This window comes from Cyprinodon variegatus, unplaced genomic scaffold, assembly GCF_000732505.1.
Source record: "Cyprinodon variegatus isolate N-32 unplaced genomic scaffold, C_variegatus-1.0 Scaffold91, whole genome shotgun sequence".
Classification (NCBI taxonomy): domain Eukaryota; kingdom Metazoa; phylum Chordata; class Actinopteri; order Cyprinodontiformes; family Cyprinodontidae; genus Cyprinodon; species Cyprinodon variegatus.
Window position 1 is genome coordinate 1,494,406 of NW_015150544.1, and position 23,753 is coordinate 1,518,158.

At 39.5% G+C, this 23,753-nt stretch overlaps 2 protein-coding genes across 6 annotated transcripts in view; both read left to right on the top strand.

Moving 5' to 3' along the window:
• The first annotated feature begins 3,614 nt into the window (after positions 1–3,614).
• On the top strand, positions 3,615–13,802 carry pygo2 (pygopus family PHD finger 2). Of its 2 annotated transcripts, XM_015373732.1 has the most exons (4): positions 3,615–3,813; positions 6,116–6,176; positions 6,787–6,839; positions 10,314–13,802. In XM_015373732.1, exons 2-4 carry the CDS (start codon positions 6,128–6,130, stop codon positions 11,976–11,978), a joined length of 1,767 nt encoding a protein of 588 aa, XP_015229218.1. In that variant the 5' UTR covers positions 3,615–3,813; positions 6,116–6,127; the 3' UTR covers positions 11,979–13,802. The 2 variants fall into 2 exon arrangements, with proteins under 2 accessions (XP_015229218.1, XP_015229219.1); XM_015373733.1 differs by lacking the exon at positions 6,116–6,176 and having other exon boundaries at positions 3,620–3,813.
• Positions 13,803–15,643: 1,841 nt separating this feature from the next.
• Positions 15,644–23,753, top strand: part of LOC107084085 (cingulin-like) — a 29,599-nt gene continuing 21,489 nt past the window's right edge. Inside the window, exon 1 of one of the 4 annotated variants that reach the window (XM_015373756.1) lies at positions 15,644–15,787. The gene's annotated coding sequence lies outside the window, so the exon portion shown is untranslated. Of the gene's footprint in view, positions 15,788–15,807; positions 16,194–22,921; positions 22,945–23,753 lie in introns of those variants that run through there. The other 3 variants (XM_015373758.1, XM_015373757.1, XM_015373759.1) reach the window with 3 other exon arrangements.

Sequence of the window (23,753 nt, forward strand, 5' to 3'; positions counted from 1 at the left end):
TTCCAACATCAGCTCCATGCACTACCCACACAGCAATAAAATCACCGAATCAATGAACAAATATTTGTCTCTAAAAACCTTTCCTACACAAAAGTGTTATACAGAAACCAAAGATAAAATATTAGATTTTTGGTTGGATTCAAATCAGGTGATTGGTTAGTTGCCTTACTTTATTTCTGGGAAGCCAGATGAGTGTTTCCTTGGCTCTGTAAATATCTTATGACCCATATATGACACAGTTCATAGAATAAAGTGTTTACAGGCTTTATTTAAAAATTAGACTGCAGGTCTGGACACAGGCAATAACCTCTGATCAGAAGCAGGGAAGTAAGAGAGTAACTTGTTTATAGATGTTGGAGATCGGCCTGTTTTCCAGTGTAGTCCTGTTTCTCTGAGTGTGACTGGTTGGATGTGCTCTCTTTATCCTCTGACATGGGAGCTGGCTCGAAGCTCGTCTGCCTGGCTGTGTGTTTTCTGGATGGGGCCGCCTTTTACAGCTGCTTTTTGTATCTCTGCTTCTGTCTCCTTGAACCCCAGTCAGCCTCGTCAGATGGCCGCTCACACTGAGCCTGGTTCTGATGGAGGTTTCTTACTGTTAAAAGGGAGTTTTTCCTCTCCACTGTCACTACAAGCATGCTTAGTGTGAGGGATTGCAATCGAGTCAATGAGTTGAGGCAATGAACTGGTTTTCCTTAGAAAATGTTTTTTTAATTAATTTGACTTTATGATCTGGTTGAACTGTAAAGTGCCTTGAGATGACATGTGTTGTGAATTGGCGCTATATAAATAAACTGAAATTGAAATTGAATTGAATTGAACTGGGGTTAGGCAGGTCAGCACAGTTTTGCTCAGGATGAGATAAGACCAACCTGTCGAGGTTTTAGCAAACACATTGAGGAGGCCCCAGGATTGTCCTAACAATGGTCCAGGTAGGTAATCAGGCCTTCATTGAATGAACGGTTCAAAGAAATCCGCAGACAGAGTGGAATCCAGAGGGCCGGGAAAGGATCATACTATTCAGGGTGCTGTACCGTCCTTCATGTCCTCCAAACATATCATTTATTATGGAATCCAAAAACTTCCATTTTGCCCTGATCTGACCAAACAAAAATTTTACTTACTTGTCCAAATATTATGCAGCAAACTCTAAACTGGCTTTAGCATAATTTTTCTTTAAAAAAAAACAGTCTCGCTTGATGAGCATGCATCCAGACTATGGTTGTACAGCAGAGGGCATTTTTTTACTTTTTTCTTTACAATATTTGTAGCTGCTAATTCCAGGTCTTTCTGAAGCTCTCTAGAAGTGGTCTTTAGCTTCACCCCTGTCTATGGCCAAAAACTCTATGATGTTATAATTCTAAATTTATATCAATGCTATATTAACATAAATAGAATAGAAGAGAAAATAACTTTATTGTCCCACAATGAGGAAATTCTTGATATGAAAAAATAACCATCTCAGAAAGACATGCAAATGACAAAATCCTGTAAAAATGTATAACTATTAGTTTTACCAAGTGTATACAACACCTTTAATATAACAATTTAAAAATATTTGCTTTAAAAAAAGACAAAAAAATTAAACATTGCTCAGTGACAAATGCTGTAGTCAATATATACTGAAATATCAGAATAAGACAATATATATATTTATTACAGTCATATAACAGTTATTAAACTATATTATTGCATGACTATATTATGACACACTTTTTATAGGACTTCAGTTTGGACTGAACCAACTTATGTTCATTTGCACTGATGAGGGCCAGAATGGCTTTATGGTCATATAACTCAGCTTTTGTCTTGGATTTTAATTCCCTTTTGATTTTTTTTGTGTGTGTATTTTCAAATTTTACCCTCTGACATTTCACATGATCATCCATTACTTAATTTCTCATTTTCTTCCTTGTATTGTTACCGACAACTAGTTTATAAGGGGAAAATGTTAAGTCCTCTGACATGCAGGTATGCAGTTTGAACTGCTGACCTGTTAAAAAAAAACCTATTCATTACAACACAGATGAACATCTTCAACCATGAGGGAACAACTCATGACAGACGGCTGCAGTCTGATGCATCTTCAAACCCTGAAGCTCCGTTGTTTCACTGAAGGAAAAAGCACAATAGATGATGCCGGCATCCTCTCCAGAAAGGCCGGCTATAAACTGGGGCCGCCCCCTGAAATCAAACCTGACAAAATTGAACATCAATCAAGTTGTGCAGAGCATCATACTGGGCAGGTTGTGATCTTGTTCTGTCTGTCTGAAGTCAGTCAAACTGGAGAACCTTCCGTGACAATATTTTCTAAATATCAGCTTTTAACTGTTACCCCTGTCCCTTGAAGAAAACCCAAGTCAAAATACAATATGGAGCATAATGTGCATGGATAAAGATGGTGCCATCATACTTCTAGATGCCTCCTCATTTATGTACAGCTAGAACAGGACCTGCTCTCCAATATGCTGTGTGGGATCTTCTTGCAATGCCAATAAACATCAAGGTTAATGTATTTACATCAGACAATAAAAAAAATCTTCAACCTAAAAATGTCTAATGTTTGGTTCTCTTGTGCAAGCATCATACTGGTAATTTTGAGCCACTGAAGGAGATTAGGTCTTTTACGTTTTTTTTTTTTTTATTCTTAAAACCCTTCTCTCAGGAATGCTGGCTGATGATATGGCAGTGCAAATGCAACAGGGAGTAGCTTAATTTGGCCTGAGGATTATCTCGATCTTTACGGACAACCACTTGCAGAATCTTTAATAAAAAAATAAAATGACTGAATTACTGTGTAAACTTAAATAGCAATAATGCAATAAGGCATTGCTTTTGTATAAGCTTGTTTGCTCTTGACATCAGGAGGTAATAACAAAGAATGACAATGAATCCCCATATACCATACACCATATATAATTATTTTGTTTGTTTTATAGCAAAGAGTCAACAATTAAAAGTAGGTTTAACTACTGCACTACCCTCTAAGACACAGCCCTTCCTCATTTGCATAATGAGGCAGAAATACAAACAGAAATGTAACAACAACAGGCAGAAATAAATAGCATTCAATAAATAAATAGGGTAAAAAATATGCAAAGGGTTATGTTATAACATGCACAAAAATACTTTAAAAAATAAATAAAGTTAATTAAAAAAGATATATACATTTATTTCTAACTGTATAATTTAATTTCTACCTGCATGTTTTTGTTTATTGTATTTATGCTTATTTATTTATTGAGCATTTATTTATTTATGTATTTATTTTTAAATATAGTACAGCTGGTCCTCCATAGTGATGAAGCGATGAAGAGTTTTAATTTTTTTTAATAGCCAAAATGAATTGACTGCATTTTATTGAAATCCAAGTTGAACTGTTCACGCCACCTCTACCTATTTCAGACCACTCAAAGGTGTAGATGGGATTCTATTCTAAATTAAAATGAAAGCTTTTTGCTTTTTTCTGGAAAATATCGAAAAAATATTATTGTATTTATACTTTTCGTATCGAATACAAATTATTTTACATTTTATTGACAAAATATGGTCCTAAAACAAGTTGCAAACAAAGGCGGACACCCCTATCTCTGTAATGAAATGTAGCGGTCCGTGAAGCTCGCTAACCCTGCTTATCCCTCTTTGTCCGGTAGCGGCAGAAAGGCCGTGATAATTATGACACAAATTTGCGTTTTTGAATGAATTACAGTTGAATGGTGGATCAACAAGCACACACCGTGTGAGGACTGGTTTGCTGGCAATGACACACCAGCGAGTTTCAATTTAAAGGACAGCAGAGCAAGCATCGGAGAAAGGGTACAGTTTGCATCCACGATAGTCTGCTAGATGGCTAGCAGTCTGCAGCTAGCACGCTAATGTTAGCATAGCAAAACACCAATCTATACATTAGGTGATAAGTTTTAAATTTAACCGCATTTGATTATTGATGACTGTATACACATACATGGTAGAGTTTGGTTTATGGTTAATACAAGTTTTGAGGGAAAAGCTCAACGCTGCTGGCTAGCCGCATTTGGTAATGTGGCTAACTGGTTAGCAAACGTAGTCACCAGTAAGTTGCTAACCAAACATCTGTAAGTGATTAGAGAATGACTGGGGAGGGAGGGGGGTCTCTTTAACGTATTTTTACTGACTGTTTGGAAAGCAGTATTACACAGCAGAAATAAGCTGTTTTACATCTACACAAATTTGTACGGAGCCCTGTAAGTGCCAGATAGTGTAGGGAAAATAGAAGTTGGGAACGTGCGTTAACGTTTCTGAAACGTGTGCACAGAAGAACGTGAGTAAATATTAGAATCCAAACTTTAAAAAAATATGTGTTTATGTTCACGTCTTGAACAATTTCTATCAATGGAAAACGTGTTTCTCCATGATCAGTTTCAGATTTTTTTTAAACTAAATTGTCTTATCATTTGCTATAAATATGTGCTCGTTATTTGCTGCTTCTGATTCATCCTAATGCATAGTTTTTTATTTTATTTAGGTTAGGTTAGGTGAGGTATTACAGTGTTATGACCAATATGGCTTTCTTTTTTTTTATGGGAATGGGTATGAAAGCAGTGAGTTAACATTGCTTCTGTACCTAAATAAATAAGGTACAGAAGGTACAGCTCCCGACAAAATCTTAAGCTATCCCTTTAAGAAGCAGACCCTGGAATTATATAATTCCCAAATGAGTTTTGTAGTTTAAGGTGTATAAAATTGGTCTGCACAATATACAAATAAACAAAGTAGTGGTACTGTCGTTAAAATGTATGATGACAATGTTAATTGCGAACAATTACCCTTTTCCTCACACATTTAACTCATCTGTCTTAGTAATATATCTAACAATCTCCATGACATTCAGTAACAACCAGCGATCTCTTCATTTTTATTATGCCATTTGGGCAGGGATCAGTTGGATATGCTCGGAACACAGAAACCTTGACAAAAAATACCAGGGTTTGAAGCTAGTAACTCAAGTTGATCAGATTACCCTTATTTAAAACAACTTGCTCTTCTTATGGTATATTTTCAATTGTATTTGAATGTAGTTCAGAAAGAAAAAAGAACTATGTGAAATAGATCTTCAGAAGTCATCAAATTCCCGTTATCACGCTATCAGTGTTTGTCACAAAAGATGAGATTAGATAAGAAATATCTTTCTCACCTTGTAGTTGGAAATTTGGGTGTTAGTGTGGCAAAGCAAGTAGAAAGAAGGCGGTTATGGCTACACGCAAGACTAAACCATCTAAAAATTACATCATTTTAAATATAGAGCAAATGAGAAAAACACATCTTAGAAAGGCTTTAAGCATTCTGGGAAGTCTTTAGAATTTGTAAGCAGCATAAGCTACAGTTTAAGGTATTTAAGGGAATATACCAAATAATTATCAGGGTAGTTTTTTCCTTCTTAATTGGAAACAATATAAAATAGGTAATTCCTAAATAAATACTTTGTTTGATATTCATTGGTTTGATGCTGTCCCTGTTTTCTTGATCTGCTTCCCTAACTGGAAGCACAGCTCAGTAAAATAAGCTGTTGTATATTGACGCCAATTTGTTGCTAACGTGTGCATACTCCTGACCTACCAAAATTATCAGATTTCTTTCCCTTTTATTTCAAATCTGTGGCACTTTATGGGCTCTGTAAATTTGTGCTATATAATATTCGTATTGTCACTTTTGTCTGACGTTGATTTGGTGACCAAAACCCGGCGTGACAGACATCCTGGCTACAACATTTGCAGCTGAGGAGGAGTTTGCAGACCTGGGCCGGCGCTGTTTTTCCAGCTTATCCAGTTCACGTTTAAATGTTAGCAAATTCTCTGGTTAAATCACTGACAGGAATGTTAAACCTGAGATGAAAAACACAACAACAGCAGACAAAGCTCTATAGTTTTACTGCGTGTTGCAGGAAATATAGCAGGGATAAAGAAAACGGTTGAGTAACAACAAAAAAAAAGAATCTTGTTGTGTTTTACACCTCACAGCCACCGTAGCCTTGATATAAAGGCAGACTCAGCCTGTCGGCATGTAGCCTTCCAAACGTCGTCATTTTTTTAACTTTTTTTTTCCCTTGCATATGAACGGTGATTTGCCACTTCACCGACAGTCATATTAGCTAATGGCTTCCGAATCGGGGAGACTACTGGCGGGACAAGGAAAAAGAAAAGGTAGGAATTATCTTCACCCATCAGATCGGAATCATCCATTACTGCGCTGCAATGGGCTGCACTGGTGCTGTTAGCAAATCACTTTTCGCCTCCCCCATATGTAAACTTCACGACTGTCTTCGGTGGTGGCTGTTTCTCACAGAGTGAGTCTGTGAACAGGGTATTACGTCTATCTTGCTATAAATGTATCTTCAATACTGTTTCCTTGTTCTCATGTCTGAAGTCTTTTCCTGTCTCCCTCATTGAACTTACCTCTTCTGCCTCTGTTTGCGGCCTCTCTCCCTCTTGCCTGGGTCATTTGGTCTGCCTGGGTCATTTGCGATTCAAGGCTTCATAACGTTGGTGATGGTAACGCCTGGATGTTCAGCATTTTGTTCTCATGCCAGTCTATGTCCCATCATTGATACCATCTCAACTGTTGGACTTTAAAAAAAGAAAAAAGAAAAAAAAAGGCCCTAGGTCTAAAACTGCTCCACTCTGTCACTAAGGGGAATTGGCCAATCCAAATGTGGTTCTTTGCCTGATTATTGGTGGATCAATAATGTGTGACATGAAGATGAGGTTTTTAGTGACTCATATTTTCCTCTACATCTGTGTTTTGCTGTTGCAGCCTCACAGATGAAGAGCCCGGAGAAGAAAAAGGCTCGTAAATCCTCCACTCAGGTGAGAAGAGTGTATTAATGTTTTATTTAAAGGGGTCATAGAATGTTTATTTAGAGTATTTGATGCTGGTCCTTAAGGTCTCTGGCAGAGCGACTGAACCGACCTGGTGACGATAGCCTGGGGGCTTGTCTGTATGTAAATTTCAGGGCGTGGCAAAAGTACAGGCCAGAACCAAATAAGGCAACATCCCAGAGTTTACATCAACTCTGGGCTTCTTTTGGATTCACCTGTTTTTTATGGTGGTAGTTTAGAATTGTGAGATTTGCAGAGAAAGAAGATGTCATTGGGGTTTGAACTTCTCTGTACGTCCATATCACCCTCTTAACTATTGTTATTCATTTTAGACAAGGTAAACTGTTTTGCATCCTATGACCCCTTTAACAGTGAGTACGCTTTCTTCAGAAAAAAATGAAAAGGCTTTAGGAACAAGACTACAAGGACAAACATGTTCTTGCTTTATGCTAGTAACATATTTTCTATTTCAAATCTCCATATTTCGTCCCACATTGTGTTATCACTACTTGTTAGATCTGGTAAGGAAGACGGAACTCCCCTACCATCTGTTTTTAGTACTTGGCAACTAACATTAGAGTATCTAAGATGCACATAAATCCTAAAAGAAGGGTGGACATGTACTCCTCATCCGCCACCCTTATTAATGGGCTGCCATCATCTGATCCCAAGTTTCCAAGTTGGATGCATTTAGAGAAATCCTTATAGGAGGGAGGACATGTACTTCTTAACTTCTAGTTTTTTTAACAAACGACTGACCTCCCCGTGTTGGACTTCCCCCTCACAGAAATTCAAAAGGAAGTAAATTTGTAATCCCCTTCTGTCATTATTATTCAGTAGGATTTCTGTGATTTATGAAAAAACTCTTTAAATCTTAAATGTTAAAATATAAATGTAAGGCCATAAAACATCCAAAAATGTTTTGATTTACTGTGTTTTGGTTCTAATTGTTTTTTGTTAGGCCCTCATTTTCTTATGCCCTTGTGAAATGCCCAACAAAATGCTCCTTCTACACCAAATTAGCTTAATTTTATTGGGTGTATTTACAAAAAAATATCAGGCAATCAGTTTCTTTGTAAATTTTGTGTCCACATCACTTGCCTGTCAATGTGCGTAAAACAGAAGGATTAATAATGCGGTTGTTATGTGTAAATAAAAATCTAACAACACCATCATCAAAATAACCAGTTTAATAGTGCATTTAGAGTGGATGCTGTTTTTGCTGCGAGTGAGATGGATTCATATAGAATTCCTATGCAAACCAAACGATGAAGGGTGGAGAAGGAGAGAGCAGAGCGGTGATCACTGAAGTTGAAACATGCCGAACTTTTCTGTGAAATCACGACACATCAGTCAATCAGGTACCGGTCGTAGGCAAAGCTTTTTTTACTTAAAATTAAATACATAGAAAAACAATATTAACAAAGGACTATTAATCATCCTCCCTGACCTCCAGATTTACAAGGATGTCCCAGCGAATCCAACCATCATCCAGATGCAGCTTTGGATGAACCAGTGGACGTTTTTTTAATTTTTTATTTTTTTTATTCAGAGCTTTTGGGGCTTTTCCAAAAGAAATGAAAGTAAACCTAACGCAATCAAAAGTTGTTAATTGGGAACAATTGAGCAGCAGTCCATGATGTTACGTTTCAAATGTGCTTTTATTGTGAAATACGGACAGAGAGACCTTGACAGGAAATGGCATTGGGTTGCCAGGGGTAACAGCAGGTTCAAAGCGAGGGGCCTCGGAGGCTGGGTATTTACTAAATAGTAAATAATCATTCCAGCCACTAAATAAAGTAAACATGCCCACTTGTTCTGGTGTTTCCACACTGCCTCAAAGTCAATGGCTGAACAACTCATTCAATGACCTCTGGGCCATGTTTCCATCAGAACCTACATTACGAACAGAGTTTTTTTTATTTATTATAGTTCTCAATATGGTGAGAGCAGTGAAACCGTCTATTTGCAAACACACTTTAAAGGGGAACGCTGTTTTTTTACATTTGGCCCTTGATTTTAGGTTATTGCATCGTGTTCTACTCACCCATATGAGTTTTGTGTCATTTGGAGCTATTCTGAAGATATTCCGTCAGGTTATATCCAAGTAACGTCTTCCTATGGGCAACGACTTAAAGGCACAAACTGAACTGTTCATAATTTATTATTTATAGTACGCCATCATTCATAACATGTTGGCGAATCACTGTCCCCCAGACATTCGCGGTTATATTTTTTATATCAATAAGTTTTAAAAACAAAGCGGCACGTGTATGACATAATCCCCGCACGCGGACTGGAGTCGTAACAGGAAGCCCGGGCTACAGGCGGCTACGCTCTACCCCTTCTATTCATTCGGCTAGCTAATCTGAATTATTCAATTCCATTTGAAGAGCGAGATCATCTGTGGTAGTAGCACTAGACATCTTCCATGCATGTGAGTAAAACTAGCAGCAGTTCTGCGGACAGGATGAATGAACGGCGCACGCGGATGACGTCATACACGCGCCACTTGGTTTTTAAAAGATATAAATATAAAAAAATAAAACCACAAATGTCTGGGGGAAAGTGATTCGCCAACATGTTATGAATTCGGGCGTACCATAAAGAATAAATTATGAACAGTTCAGTTTGTACTTTCAAGTCGTTGCCCATAGGAAGACGGTACTTGGATATAACCTGACGGAATATCTTCAGAACAGCTCCAACTGGCACAAAACTCATATGGGTGAGTAGAACATGATGTAGTAACGTAAAATCAAGGGTCAAATGTAAAAAAAACAGCGTTCCCTTTTCTTTTCTTTGCCTTTTTGTTGAGTTAATCCCTTGCTCTAGATAGATAAAAAAAAAAAAGTTTAAATTTTCCTTTATGACCCCATATTTACCAACCAATTGACTCTACATGAAGCGGTATGTTTTTGGTTTGCCAGTGAGCAGATATTTTCCACTTAAATATTATTTTAATGTAAAAAAAACAACACAACAAAACTCATAGTTTGAGCACCTGTCCAAAATCTACAAATTTGAAAACCCTGCTCCAACATTTTTTTTCCCCAATTCAATATCTTTTCACCTTTTCAAATGCCCCGGCCACTATGCTAGACGAAGAGGTTCTCAGATCACAGCCGTTGATTAAAACTCTAATCTAATTTGAACTGAAGTGAGCATAACTGCACAACTTCATTCTGTACAAATCAGCCAGCACTGCAGTGTTTTAAGGCATCTGTCGATGTGTTCAGTAATCTATTTTAATGGTATTGTACTCTTATTTACTGCTGTTTGTTGTGTGTATGTTGTCTCATTTTCAGCCTTTTTTTTATCTTCCAGTCTTTTCTCCTTAAATCTAAAAGGTTTTAGTTGCAATGTTGCTCAAGCCTTTAATTTGCAAATTTTTAAAACATCCAAGGTGAAAATTAGAAGGAAAAAAAAAAAAAAGTAAAACTGCGATGTTTTCTGTTCCAGGCGGCGGGGTTCTCCCACCTCACCGAGTTTGCGCCTCCACCTACTCCTATGGTGGATCATCTGGTCGCCTCCAACCCATTTGATGATGACTTTGGACCTCCCTCAAGACCTAGTGGGGCAGGTGGACCAGGTGGGGCTCCGTTTCTCCCCAGCCCAGGTGCAGGTGGAGGAGGTGGGTATGGAGGTGGTGGTAGAATCGGTCCAGGCATGAACTTCATGGGAGGCCCAGGTGGACCAGGAAGTGGCCCGCCTGGACGCAGACCACCTTTTGGCCCTCCGACCAACACTGGACCACACCACCAGTTGGGCTTTGGAGGAATGCCTGGTTTTGGAGGTGGAGGAGGCGGTGGAGGAGGTGGGGGAGGTGGAGGAGGTGGATTTCCTCCTGGTGGCCCCTCTCAGTTCAATATGCAACCAAACTTCAGTCCACCCATGCATCCTGGGACAGGATTTAATTCCATGTTGTCTCCAGGGGGAATGGGGGGTCCAGGTGGAGGTGGTCCACCCCACCCTCGTTTTGGCATGCCCCCTCAGCAGCAGCACGGACAGGGCGGGCACCCGTTTAACAGCCCACCATTGCCTGGGGGCGGAGGTCCACGAGGGCCCTTGCCTCCCATGGGAGGAGGTATGGGTCCAGGAATGAACATGATGGGTGGCATGGGAGGTGGCCCTGGTGGCAACATGGTAGGAGGAGGGTTGCCAGGTATGCCCCCTCAAGGACAGTTTCCTCCCTCACAGGATGGCCCTTATCCTGGCCCCAGTCCACCGGGGCCAGGCACTGAAGATGGAAAGAACTTTGGTGGAGGAGGCGGGCCTCCAGGGCCCCCGCAGCAGCAGCAGCAACAACAACAACAGCAGCAGCTTAACATGAATCCCAACGGTCCCCCGAATACCAACACTACACATGGTCCTCCCTCTAACTCTGGGCCTTCACAACAAGGGGGAGGCTTTCCCGGCCACCCAGACGTACCACAGCCCAGTGCCAACACACCCGGTCAGCCTCCATCGGCCCCATCACAGCCCAACCCCAACTCCTCTCCTACTGGTCCACTGAACGGATCAGGTCAAGCCCAACATCCTCAGTCCAGTCAGTTGCAGCCCCCAAACAACACAAATACCCCAAACTCCAACAACTCCAATATGCAGCAGCAACAATCAACTCCGCCAAATTCTGCAGGGTCCTCCTCCTACAACCAGCAGAACAGCACTCCCGGTTCTGGTGGCTCCCTGTCCAACGCTGCCTCCAATTCAAATCAGAATAACATGACTAACAACAACGGAAGCAACACTCCTGGCAGCAACCCCAACCCTCCCTCAAACTCCACCTCGACCCCTAACACCCAGTCCCCTTTACCTTCTGGACCCACTGCCCCTACAACCGGACCCAGTTCAGGTCCTGGAAAACTTGGTGTGCCCGGTATGGTCTTCCCTTGCGGCCATTGTAGGACGGAGGTACATGACGACCAGGACGCCATCCTTTGCGAGGCTTCTTGCCAGCGCTGGTACCACCGTGACTGTACAGGCCTTACAGAACCGGCATATGGGCTGCTGACGACAGAGAGCGCTGCCGTTTGGGCCTGTGACAACTGCATCAAGAGCAAGGACATACAGGCCGTGATTGTTCGCCAGCCTTTAGGCCAGCTGGTGGCGGCTAACGAGAGCTGAGCAACATTGATTGGACAAACAGACTAACTGAATGAACCGTGCCATGTCACCTTTGTCTCAGCCAGCCCTTCACCCATTCACTACACATAGCGACACACTCATCGACTCTCATGCTTATACGTAGCACTTTGAGTGACTCTTGGCAAATCAATTTTCTTAAACCCCCCCCACCCCACCTGATTGGAGTTCAGAATCTAAATGAATGTTTTGCCCGCAGGGTCCTTGAGAGATCTGCTTGCCAATCAGCAAAGCACTGACACCAACACACTACCTCAAACAGCTTTTGACTGACTGGCACAGAAACTTGTGCACTGACGGACCGAATGGTGTGTGCGGTGAGATTTCCAGCTCACACTCTCAGAAATTCAATTCAGGCGGGGAACGTAATTTTTAAATGCCCACTTTGTGCTGATAGGAGCTCAGAAGATTACTGATTTTAAATAGGAGAAACCCTGGAACAGCCACCGGAAAGAACAGGGTTCCTACAAAGCTTGAAAATCTCAACTTTTTCCTCTTCATCCATCTTAGTATCCTTGCCTTTACCTTATCTCCTACATTCAGTTTCTTCTTCGCCTCTCCTTCTTACCCTACTTCTGTTTTCCTTTGTGTTTCCTTTCCCATGTCATTTCTTCTTTACTTAAGCCCTTCCCTGTGTACTTTATACTTTTATCCTGTCCTGTGTGACTCGATTCCTGCCATCATTTATTCTGTGCTTCCTTTCTGTTCATGTATGTCTTTGATCTCTAGTGCCATCTTTTTTTTTATCCCTCCATCTGCCCATCCAATCTTTCCATGCATTAAAAGTTCAATTAAATGTCTATATCTTAAAATTATCTAAAAGGATTAGAGACATGGATTTTTTTACTCTCTAAATCTGAGGTATATGTAGGAACCCTGTATAATGGTCTCATGAATTTGCAGTTTAATTTCTACAGAAATGCTTCAGTTCACCACTGCCCTTTCACATTGTTGGCCTTTTACTGAGAGCAAGGGGAAAAACTGAAAACAATATATGAGTATATGGCAGTATAAACATGTCAGTATTAAGTGTTTTGTGGAATCTAAATCTTACATGCACATGCTTTAACCCTGCTTACTGCATCATTCTGTATCCAGTGCTGGTTATTCCAAAGGACTACAAGGTCGGGATCTCATCCACGTTTCACAAAGGATCTCGCCACCCACTAAAAAAGAAACATAAAACATAAACTTGTAAATATACGGACAAAATATTTGTCTAGAGTTCCCATCACTTGTGAACAAGTCGCAGAGTCAAACCGGTGATCAAAAAAATGATGAGTTAAATTTATGTGTCTTGGTTGTGTACATGGTGTTTTGGGTTTTATACGGTCTTCTTTTTTTTATCTGCAGTGCTCATGAAATTGTGAATCCAGTGCTTTTGCACGGTGTTGGCATAGCAAGTAGTGACATGTCTCATTTCACAATGTGCATAGTCCTTAACAAAACTAGTGGTGGGAGATGCATGCGATCCAATGCAGCAACTGTCTATTATTTTCAGGATTCTGCCCTGCAGGAAACCTTGAAGTAGACCAAATACCTGAAGAGGAAAGAAAATTACTAATTTTTACATTTCTCTTGCAGTATAAGGTGTTTATATCTTCTTCTTACTTGTCATTTTTTTCTTTATTACATGTCCGAGTTGCCTTTCTTTTGACGCTATCATTCGTTTCCTTTTTTTTGTACTGCTATTTGTGCTGTGCTCTTGCTCTGCTCTGGTGCCTCCTGGTGGAACCAGCAGGTGCTACATGCGGTGGGGAAGTGAGAGGTACTAAACTCTGAAGTAAAGAACGTTTGTTTTTTTGCCATCTTGTCATGTCTGGTTTGTCACTTCTACTTTGATTGCATTCTAATCAATGTTAAAACCTATAAATTGTTGCTTTGCCATCTATATTGATGATGGTACTGAACTTTTTATGTTTCGGTCTGTCGTTTAGCAAAAGATGGGCCAATCAGGCATTGATTAGCCAATACCTATTTTTCTGTCATATTATGGTCTGAACAACCAGTGTGCTGTTTTAGCTTTTTTGCCCAAGGACTAACATATAAACTTGTGTAAACCATGTTTTTAGCTTTAAAGCAGCAAAAAATAAATAAGCTGGAGTTTCCTGTAAGGAGGCTTACAATAAAGTAACTAAAAAATATTCCTGTTTTTGTTTCTAAGCATATATAAAAAGATGGGAGATTTCTGTTTTTTTTTTTTTTTTCATTCAATAAGAAAATCTGACCAGTTTTTTGTCTGTTTGGAGCCAATTAAAGCTAATTGATCTTCCACTGCTTTTTAGAAATCATCCAATTGATTTTGTATAGATAAGGTGATTAAATGTAGTTTTAGTCTATTAATCTGCTATTTAACATGCCTTTTTAAGTGACATCAGGAGACAACAGTCCCTGTAAAAATAAATTTTAAGGAGAATATTAAAGGAATAGTACACCCAAAACATGATTAGCCTTCATTTTCTACTCACCCCCATGCTGAACAACACTCTGGAGTACTTTTTTGATATCTCAAATGCATCTGGAGATCTGGGAGGCTTCTTGCTGTCTGCTGACATTCAAATAATGGAGGTCTATGGTGCCTGAGGCAGAAAGGTCCATAAAAGTCCACAAAAAACCTGTCAATATTCCTCCATACTGCTCGTCCAATGTATTCCAAGTTTCCTGAGTTGGTAGCGTCCATAATTTACTCGAAACGAAGTAATTTAGAATGTTTTTAGAGCATAAACAGTAGTGTATAGGATTTCCTAAAAGCGCGTTCACGAGTCTACGGAAACCGTGGCAGACCAAACCAGACGAAAGTGCGCATTCAGCTCGGCAAAGAACTCATGCTCTTCCTCAACACTGAAGTCCTCAGACATTTTTCTTTCGTTTCTTTCTTTGCACAGGTAAACAGCACATTTCTTCTTCTACGCTTGCGTTATCGACAGAGCAGACGCTGAATGCGCACTTTCATCTTTTTTGGTCTGCCGCGGTTTCCGTAGACTCGTGAACGCGCTTTTAGGAAATCCTATACACTACTGTTTATGCTCTAAAAACATTCTAAATGACTTTGTTTCGAGTAAATTCTGGATGCTACCCACTCAGGACACTTGGAATACATTGGACGAGCAGTATGGAGGAATATTGACACGTTTTTTGTGGACTTTTATGGACCTTTCTGCCTCGGGCGCCATGGACCTCCATTATTTGACTGTCAGCAGACAGCAAGAAGCCTCCCAGATCTCCAGATGCATTTGAGATATCAAAAAAGTACTCCAGAGTGTTGTTCAGCATGGGGGTGAGTAGAAAATGAAGGCTAATCATGTTTTGGGTGTACTATTCCTTTAAGGAGTTAGACTACTTTCTCAAAAAAATCCTGACAACTTAGGGGTTATGACCTTAAAAAATGTATAAATTAAGTCTATTTTAATCTTAAGAAGCAGCAAACTATGCTTCTACTTCCCATTGGTTCTGCTTATATAGATAATAGTGCCATGCAAAGCGTTTCTCATTGATTACACAGCTCAAATGGGTCACACAGTGGCTGCATTGTGTTTTAAATGTAGAGCTGAAGAGATGAAAGTCGGTGCAAAATGAAGCCCCGCCCCCTTCGGGAGCTTCCACCAATCAGATCGCCGCCGAGGCGAGAGGCCGGTCCGTCGGACGTGCTGGCAACAGGTTCCACTGGTAGTGGGGGTAATTTTCCCCAATGTCCTCAGCTCGTGGAATAATATCTCCCCATCTTAGCGCTGCGTGGATCTGCTGCTGATTCATGTCCAGAAACCTGGCGGAGGAAGAGACCGGCAACGCAGGTGCAGTAATACTCATCAGCTGCTTGTTTACTTTGAGTTGGGAATAAAGTGAGGATCGCAGTGTGTTCAGGCTGAGCGGACATTTCCGCAGCGCTGTGTCCACCTGTGGCTTATTATCAGGAGGAACAGACTTTTTGTAGCTGGCCGTCATTGTTGGGGTTAGTTTCTCAGCTCTTTATCCACTCTTGGTTTAATCGGATCTGTCTGCGCTGCGTAAAGAGGATATGCGCGGCTGGTGGAGCAGGTGAACGCCTCCAATAGGATGCGGAGGTTTCCATCGCTGAGGCAGCTGATTATTTCCACTGGTTTTGCTGCTCAGGTGGAAACAGCCGGGAGGTTTCGACGCGCACCGATACCGACTGACCGGATAGGTGGGTGTGACGTAATCAACGCAAGGAGCACACAGGTGTAGCATCCCTTATAAAATAAACTGTTGTGTAATTGATGCATTAGTAATATCCGATCTGAAAAGCTTTTGTTGTGGTTGTAGTGTTATTCCTGTCACGGTTGAAGAAATTCGCTTTGGAAATAATGTGTTTTGGACTTTATTATCATGCTGTTAACAAAACAACAAAAAAATCTTGAGAGCCGGACAGAAGCATAAGCGAAACAATCGGCTGCACAGAACCAGTAGAGGTCTGCCAAAAGCACCTCAAAATGTCAGGTTGGCTCATGTACATCTGTTCTCAGGGGGGGAGCTAGATGGTGGGCCAGGGGTGGCCATGGCTACCCTTAGCCAATCATTGTCCACCCCTACCATTTTTTCCCCTCTAAAGCGAGTTGTACACCTTGCAATTTTTTTTATTCAGTCGTTGCACGCAGCTACTACACACACTGCAACTGTAAGTTCACGACTCATGATGTATCTGCACCACCACACTCTCATGCGATGTACCTGCTCACACTGTACAACCAAAATCCATGTTGGACTCAGCTCCGTTGTGAGATGGCGCTACTCGGACTCGTCTATCCGAAAGCCGAATGAGTAGAAGAGGAATATGAAGCTCTCTATAGTGAAACACGCTGCCTTGGCAATTTAGAACAATTTTGTGTTGAAAGCCCTAAAAAGAAAAGGCGACAACGTATTTGGACAAAGACATGGCTGAGCAAACGTGGCTACTACCGTCTGTTTTACAGAAAGAACTCCATTTCACTCGTTGCCTCCCCGCCATGCTTCTGTGTTTACATCTGAGAGGGAGAAGAAAAAGATGAGTCCTTGTTTGCGCATACGCCCTGAGCGATTTGCCCACGATGGTCGGGAGAGAATCAGACATATTTGATTCTCTCCCGACCTTAGGATTCCTGAGCGGGAACTGGTTGTGAGAGGCGGATCGCCCCTCGCTACCCCCTGTACACTACACGACTCACGACCAAGCTGAAAGTCGGCCCGATCGAAAGATTCTCGCGCAATTGGAAAATCGCACAGTGTACGACCGGCTTAATACAAATGGTGGCAGCAGTAATACTCTCTAGTGGAATATTATTTACATTTTTCATATATCATATATCACTATTTTTTTCATGTATCTATAATTTCTTGACAACAAAAACATTTTGGTTAATTATCACATATCAATATACTAACATTAAAGATGATAAGTACAGAATTCAAGCTATTTTCAGAGCTAGATTTTGTGTTATATGGGGTAAAGAAAAAATCATGTGTCTCTGCAAGTCATCTAGGAGTATTCAGTGAAATCATAGATAAATAACTATTTTAATAAAAACGTATTTGATAATTAATTTATGTAGATATTAGTACTTGTAAATATCAGTTTTATGCTGAATGATTATTGATAAAAGTGGGTAAGTGATGACAATGGAAAAGATGTTCGCCCCAGAACTCAAACCTGAAAGTATTTTATACACCATACTATTTATCCACTATATCTTTTATCTAGAAAGCACTGATGTTTAAATATATGCGTCTATTTGTTAGCAAAGGCTGTAGGAAAGTATAGTTAGTCTTATCTTTGGCCTGACCGGCGCCTATCCACCTTCAGCCACCCCTCAGTGTACATTGGTTATTACTGGCCACCCTTATAAAAATTATCTGGCTACGCCTCTGTCTGTTCTGTAGCCTACCAGTGATAGGTCTGCATTAATTGTTAATTATTTATAGTAATGTCTAAGTTAAACGATTCAAGTTTAATTCCTTGTTTTGGCAAGCAGCACCTGATTGCAAATCCTGTTTCAGTTGTTTTTAAATAAATGGAGCCATACTGTTGTTTTTTAATAAATATAATTTCATTATTTAGAAAAACAATTAAAAATGCGTTTTTTTAACTGGTTGATATAAATAAAATAGAATCACAACACTAATAACATTAAAACAGAACTTTGGTGATTTACTATCTGTGCAATTATAGGCAGGCTACCAGCTAAAAGGATAATAAACAAGAAGAGGTTTTTGCTAAAGATGCTGGCTGTAAAGTTTATTGATATATTGCTGAATGGTTGGAAACATTGTTATGATTTATTATATTATTTATTATAATTGCTTGGTTAGCAGCCATTCTGCATCAGGGAATAGAGGGAATTAGCCTGTGAATACCAAAAATCTGGGAAGCTCAAGTCGCTTTTTTCTAGCAGCATTTTGTTGCTCCACATTGTTTGGTCTGGTGTCTCATCTTCCCTCTGAAAATAATCCCTAGATTCTCTGTGATTGTGGTCAGGTTAATTTGCTGATCAATCCAGCTCTGACCAATACATTGCTGATTAAAGCTGTTATCGGTACCTTTTGGCTGTGCAGGCAGGTGCCAGTTCCTGCTGGAAAATATAATCAGTCTTTTTATAAAGCTTGTCTGCAGGTCCTCTAATATCCTCTGGTCGATGGCTGCATTTAAATTTTACTTGACCAGTCAAAGTTAACCAAGACCAGCAAATGGTAAGAGTGTGTGCAGAAACCTTGACTTTAAAATGAAACCCAGCATTGACCTTCATCTGAAATTAGGACTTGGCAACCTTTTAATTTGCAGTCAGTCCCTGGTTTGGCAGGGCTATCACTGCCCCTACATAGTTAGGGACAAATACAGAGGACACATTTCCCACTGGGATCAGCTTCATAGTCATGGTAGGCCACTTCTTTGATTTTATTTATTTTGCTCAGGCTTCTCATAAGCCCACAGCCCGTCAAATGTTGAAAGGGCAATATTATTGCCCTTACTGTTAATATATAGTAGAACTTTCACACATTCAGTAATAAAATGTCACAGGAGATAGTATCGGGGTGGGATGGCCATTTAAGAAGGGGGATGTTTTTTAAGATTTTCTTAAAAAGAGGGATGCAGGAACTCGTCCTTCCACTAAATTTTCCCTTCATGTGCTATGATAGCCAGCTTCTTTAGCAATGCCCTTTAATCGATGGCCAACCAGACTATCAAATCCGTAGCCTTCACTGTGATTGGTTAAATCATTGCATTGCCTTAAGGCTCTACTTTTTGTATTAGAAACTTCTCCAGTGTATTTCAGTTGCTGCATGCTAGAATAATCCAAACTGCAAAAAATCTATTAGAAAATATCCGTCTTTATCTAATAAATTGGTATAACATATTTTTACATATCTGTTTGCAGAATGTTTATTTTTTACTTTTCTTTTAAAGGATATATTTCTTTTTCGAACAGTATGTCAATAATATAAAATTCATATTAAAGAAGCAACTCTGTTAAATTTAAAGGACTTTATTTTCTTTACACAAAGTCTAAGGTAATTGTAGAAATTCATATTAAGTGGTTTAGTTATGCATGAAAATAATGCAACTTAAAATAGGATAAAATAATGCAACTTAAAATTGGGTTAAATTATTGAAGATCGAAGATGATGGTGCTCAGTGAAAGTTTTACCATAAATGTTAAAGTTATTAGGTAGGAGAAAGCAGTAAGTATTAAAGTGAGTCGATCCAGTTGGCTGATGAGGACGAGCGACGGCTGATTGGCCAGTTTGGTGGCATTCCTGTCTCTGTTGACTCAGCTCGTCCTTGTGACAAGTGAGAGGGACGGCGTGTAAGGCGAAGCCGTTGTCACCCAGAGGTGCACAGCTACTGGTGACTGAATAACAACTGAGCCTTTGTTGAGACGTGTGTTTACTTAAGGAACACATCAGCTTCTTTGCAGTTTCAGTGACCGAGGATTGATCCTGTTTGTTGAATAAGTGGCGAAACCATTTAACTCTTGTTCTCTCTTACATTTACTGCTTATGCAGGAATTATGCTTCACAAGTAGGAACCATATACCGGTAGTTGCTTCTACTGGCCCATTTCTACGGTTCCTCTATTATAGAAATGCAAACCACGAGCAGCACTGAAAGGGAACGTCTGGAATCCTAAGAATGTTTTTCGTAAAGACAAAGTCTGACTTTGATCTACTAATTTAACCTGATTGGCTGACATGGGAGGTTCTGTGTGTTATACTATAACCGCAGTTACATTTTAATTACTGAAAAAGTTGCATTTCTGAGGGGTCATGGTCAAAATGAAGGACACTTAGAGGAAGGTGAACTTAAAACCAATCTGCCCAATTATAAGGCAAAGTTCATTATTAACACTGGTTTGGTCAGAGAGCCTTGCTCAGTTTTGAACTCAAGTCTTTTTTTCTCTCTTCCATATACAGAGTTCTTGTTTTTTTTGGTTTTTTTTGTTTTGCAAACACAATGTGCATTTGTATTTTTGGCTGCTGAGTCAACATATCATAGATTCTAGCTATACATCAATCTGAGCTGCAAGCCAAGGCTCAGATTTTTACTCATTGTTTTTTGTTTAAACAAAAGAACAGCTCATACTCATTCAGGTTGAATAGACAGGCTGTTTTTCCAAGTCTTGCCACAGATTCTCTATTACATTTATATCTGGACTTTGACTAAACCGTTCTGATAAATATGCTTTGAACCTCATCCATGGTCTCAAGTCTTTTATCTTTTAAATAGTAGTTTTTCCTCCAGGGTGTCCATGGATTTACCATTGGTCTAGTTGGTGTAAAAGAGCCCCCATGGCATGATGCTGCCAATGCCATGCTTAGAATGTATGCAATCCTCTTTCCAACACAGTATTTGGCAGCTTTATTCTCAGCATTGCAACTTTATTCTCATCTGAGCAGAGAACCTGCTTCCACATGTTTTCATATCCTTCTGTCAGATGTCTTTTCACTATTTTTCTCAACAGCCTAGATTTGTGCAATACATGACTAATTACCCTCTCACATGGTCTCTGCAGCTCCTCCAAAGTTACCATGCTCTTCTCAGCTGCCTCTATTAATGCTCTTCTTGAACATCCTAGACGGCCATGTCTTTGAAGTTTGGCAGCTGCATGTTTTATGATGACGATTCGAACAGTACTCTTTAATGCAAAAAACTACTACTACCACTGCTTTTTGTTTGACTAATAAAATCCAAAAAAGAAAGAAGCAATGGGAAAAGGGGAGAGGAGTTAAAGCTACGTTTGCAAGCTGCTGTGTGAAGCGCCGAGGTGCTTAAAGGACTGATGCTTATTTTATCTTTTTAACTAGATGAATGAAACCAGACTGCATCTGTGCATGGATAACCATGTGCATGTATGGTTGAGTTGGTGTGTCTGCGGCTCAGAGTAAACAGTCTACGCCTGATTGGCTCTGCTCTGAAGTTTTGGTGGCTGGGAAGAGAGGGAAGGGAGAGCTCATTCCTGACATAGCCTCTTGGTGTTTAATGCTCCACAGAGCCGGAACAATGGCAGGAGGACTCGCCTTCTCATTTTCATCCCTCAGCATATTAGGTGGACATGCTCAGGTTATGGTGCTTAAATTAGCTGACAGAGCTGGTTTGGTTATCTGAAACCAAAAAAATAGTAGTTGGAGGTGTTTACATACAAGATAAAGATCCTAGAGTCCATTTTTCCCCCTTTTTTTTTGCAGAGACTCCAGTTTCCTCTGGTTCAGAAACATACATGTTTAGTAAAATGCCCTTTTTATCCTGGATTTGGCTGTGTGTGGACAGCCTACATTTCGTGTTGTCCTGGGAGGGGATGATGGTTGAGAGGGGCAACAGCCTCACTAATGTGCCTGAACCGAATTAAGCAGCTTTACAAATCAGATTAAAGGGAAGATCTTACTTTATGTAGTTATCTAGTTTGCTGCATAAACAAACATGCCTGCTTGAATTTTACATTAAGCCATTTTCTCTTCCTGGTGAGTGGATCTGCACAAACAAAGAGGTTTTTTTTTAAATGTATTTTCCTCTTCCTTTAGCAATGAAATTCAAGCTGCATATATGCCAGTTTCAATAAAAAAACAGAGATGGTGCTTTTTGCATTTATATCAAATGAAACAATGTTTCTGTAATCTACTGAAAAGGTTGTTAGCGTGAGAGAAACTGGAACGCATTCCTTGTTTTTTGCTGATTATCTGCTGCTTTAGCATTTTCATTCCTTTATGCATTTCTGATACCGAAGAAAAAATACTTTTTTCTTGTAAATGTCATTCAAAATGCATGTCCCAATTTTGTAATCGAAGTGTCTTCTATGAATTTTTAATATTCAAGCCCAAGCTGATTTAACACTAGTTTTTCTCGGGTTTTATAAAAGCCTCTCCTGAGACATCACACTTCTCCCATCAAAAACCGAAGCACTCTCCATGACCTTATAAACTGACTGGGAATATATTCGTTCTATGCCGAATTAAAGGCTGATCAAAGTTAAGCAGCAAACAATCATAAATTTAGAATTTTAAGTTTATTTGCTGCTGCGACAAGTACCGGTAAACCTCTGATCCAACCAGCTTATTTTTCTTCGTCAAAGCTGAAATACGTGTTTTACAGCTTCCTTTTCTACTGTTTTAGGGTTTTTTTTTATTCAAAAAGCCTTCAAAATACAGTAACCATATTCTACTTCGCATATGAATCTGTTGCTGTCCTGGTTTTTCCTTGTCTGTCCACACCCCTCAGGCAAAGTCAACCTGCACAAAGAGCCTCTTGGTGTATCAGTAGCATATTTGACATGACATGGCTGAGAAGGAATTTAACCTGTGCAGCAGTGAGACAGGATGAGAAGTTTATCAGATTATATCTGCAGTCTGATATTTTAGCCAAGTCAGAGTGACTCTGCTTGGGAAGGAGAAGACAGGAAGCAGAAAATATGGGAATAAAGCAGCAACTTGCCCAAAAAAAAGATTAAAATCCCTGCTTTAGCAGTCTGGTTTGTTGTTTTTTTATTTTTTTAAAGTTTTACTAATTTTAAATAAATAAACAAATACACTGAGTGAAATATATTTAAAGTTTACTTTATCTGTATTGTTTATATAACAGTCAATTAAAATGTAAAAAGTCTTAATCCTATGTGGGATTAGGAAAACTGTATTTCTAAAATTATAATCTGGTTTTCATTTATGCTTAGCACTTTTTGGAATAAACATAACCTGAAAAGTGTAACATGAATAATATATTTATGACATTAATATTTGCCCTTATAGTTAAGCTTTTACTTTGAAATAATGCTTTATGTTTTTTGCTGTTTGCAGAGAGCGGTGGAGGACGTTAGGAAGGTTTCTCAGATTTTTCTTGCTTGAGATATTCGCTCTACAAAAACTGAAATAGAAGCTGTTTTAAAGGCATCAGTGGTCAAATATTTAAACCTGATGACACAAGGCTGTAAACAAAAGAATAATGCATTATTTGATCAATTTATTTAATTGTTAGAGTTGGATAAATGTCATTTATTTCCCATCTATTGCTAATTATTGTTCATGCAAATCGAAGTGTATTTATGCATTTCATTTAGTTTAATGATAAAATAACACTATGTTATTTAACCTTAAACTGTTAAACCTTTGCCAAAGTTGTGGAATCTGAAAAATAAATATATATGCAGATAAAAAACAAAGATCTACTGAGAGATTTTCTAAAATAAGAGGCTAAAAAAACAGCCTAAATGTTTGAGGTAGTTTGAAATAAAGGGAATTGAATTTATCAAAAAGTGGATCGTTAAAAATCTTTTAAGGTTTAATG

Bases quoted from the DNA above. Each gene is read 5' to 3' on its own strand.
- pygo2 (XM_015373732.1), top strand. From the start codon at position 6,128: ATGGCTTCCGAATCGGGGAGACTACTGGCGGGACAAGGAAAAAGAAAA. The intron at 6,177-6,786 runs GTAGGAATTATC...TTGCTGTTGCAG, and splicing joins GGGACAAGGAAAAAGAAAAG to CCTCACAGATGAAGAGCCCG. The intron at 6,840-10,313 runs GTGAGAAGAGTG...TTTCTGTTCCAG, and splicing joins CTCGTAAATCCTCCACTCAG to GCGGCGGGGTTCTCCCACCT.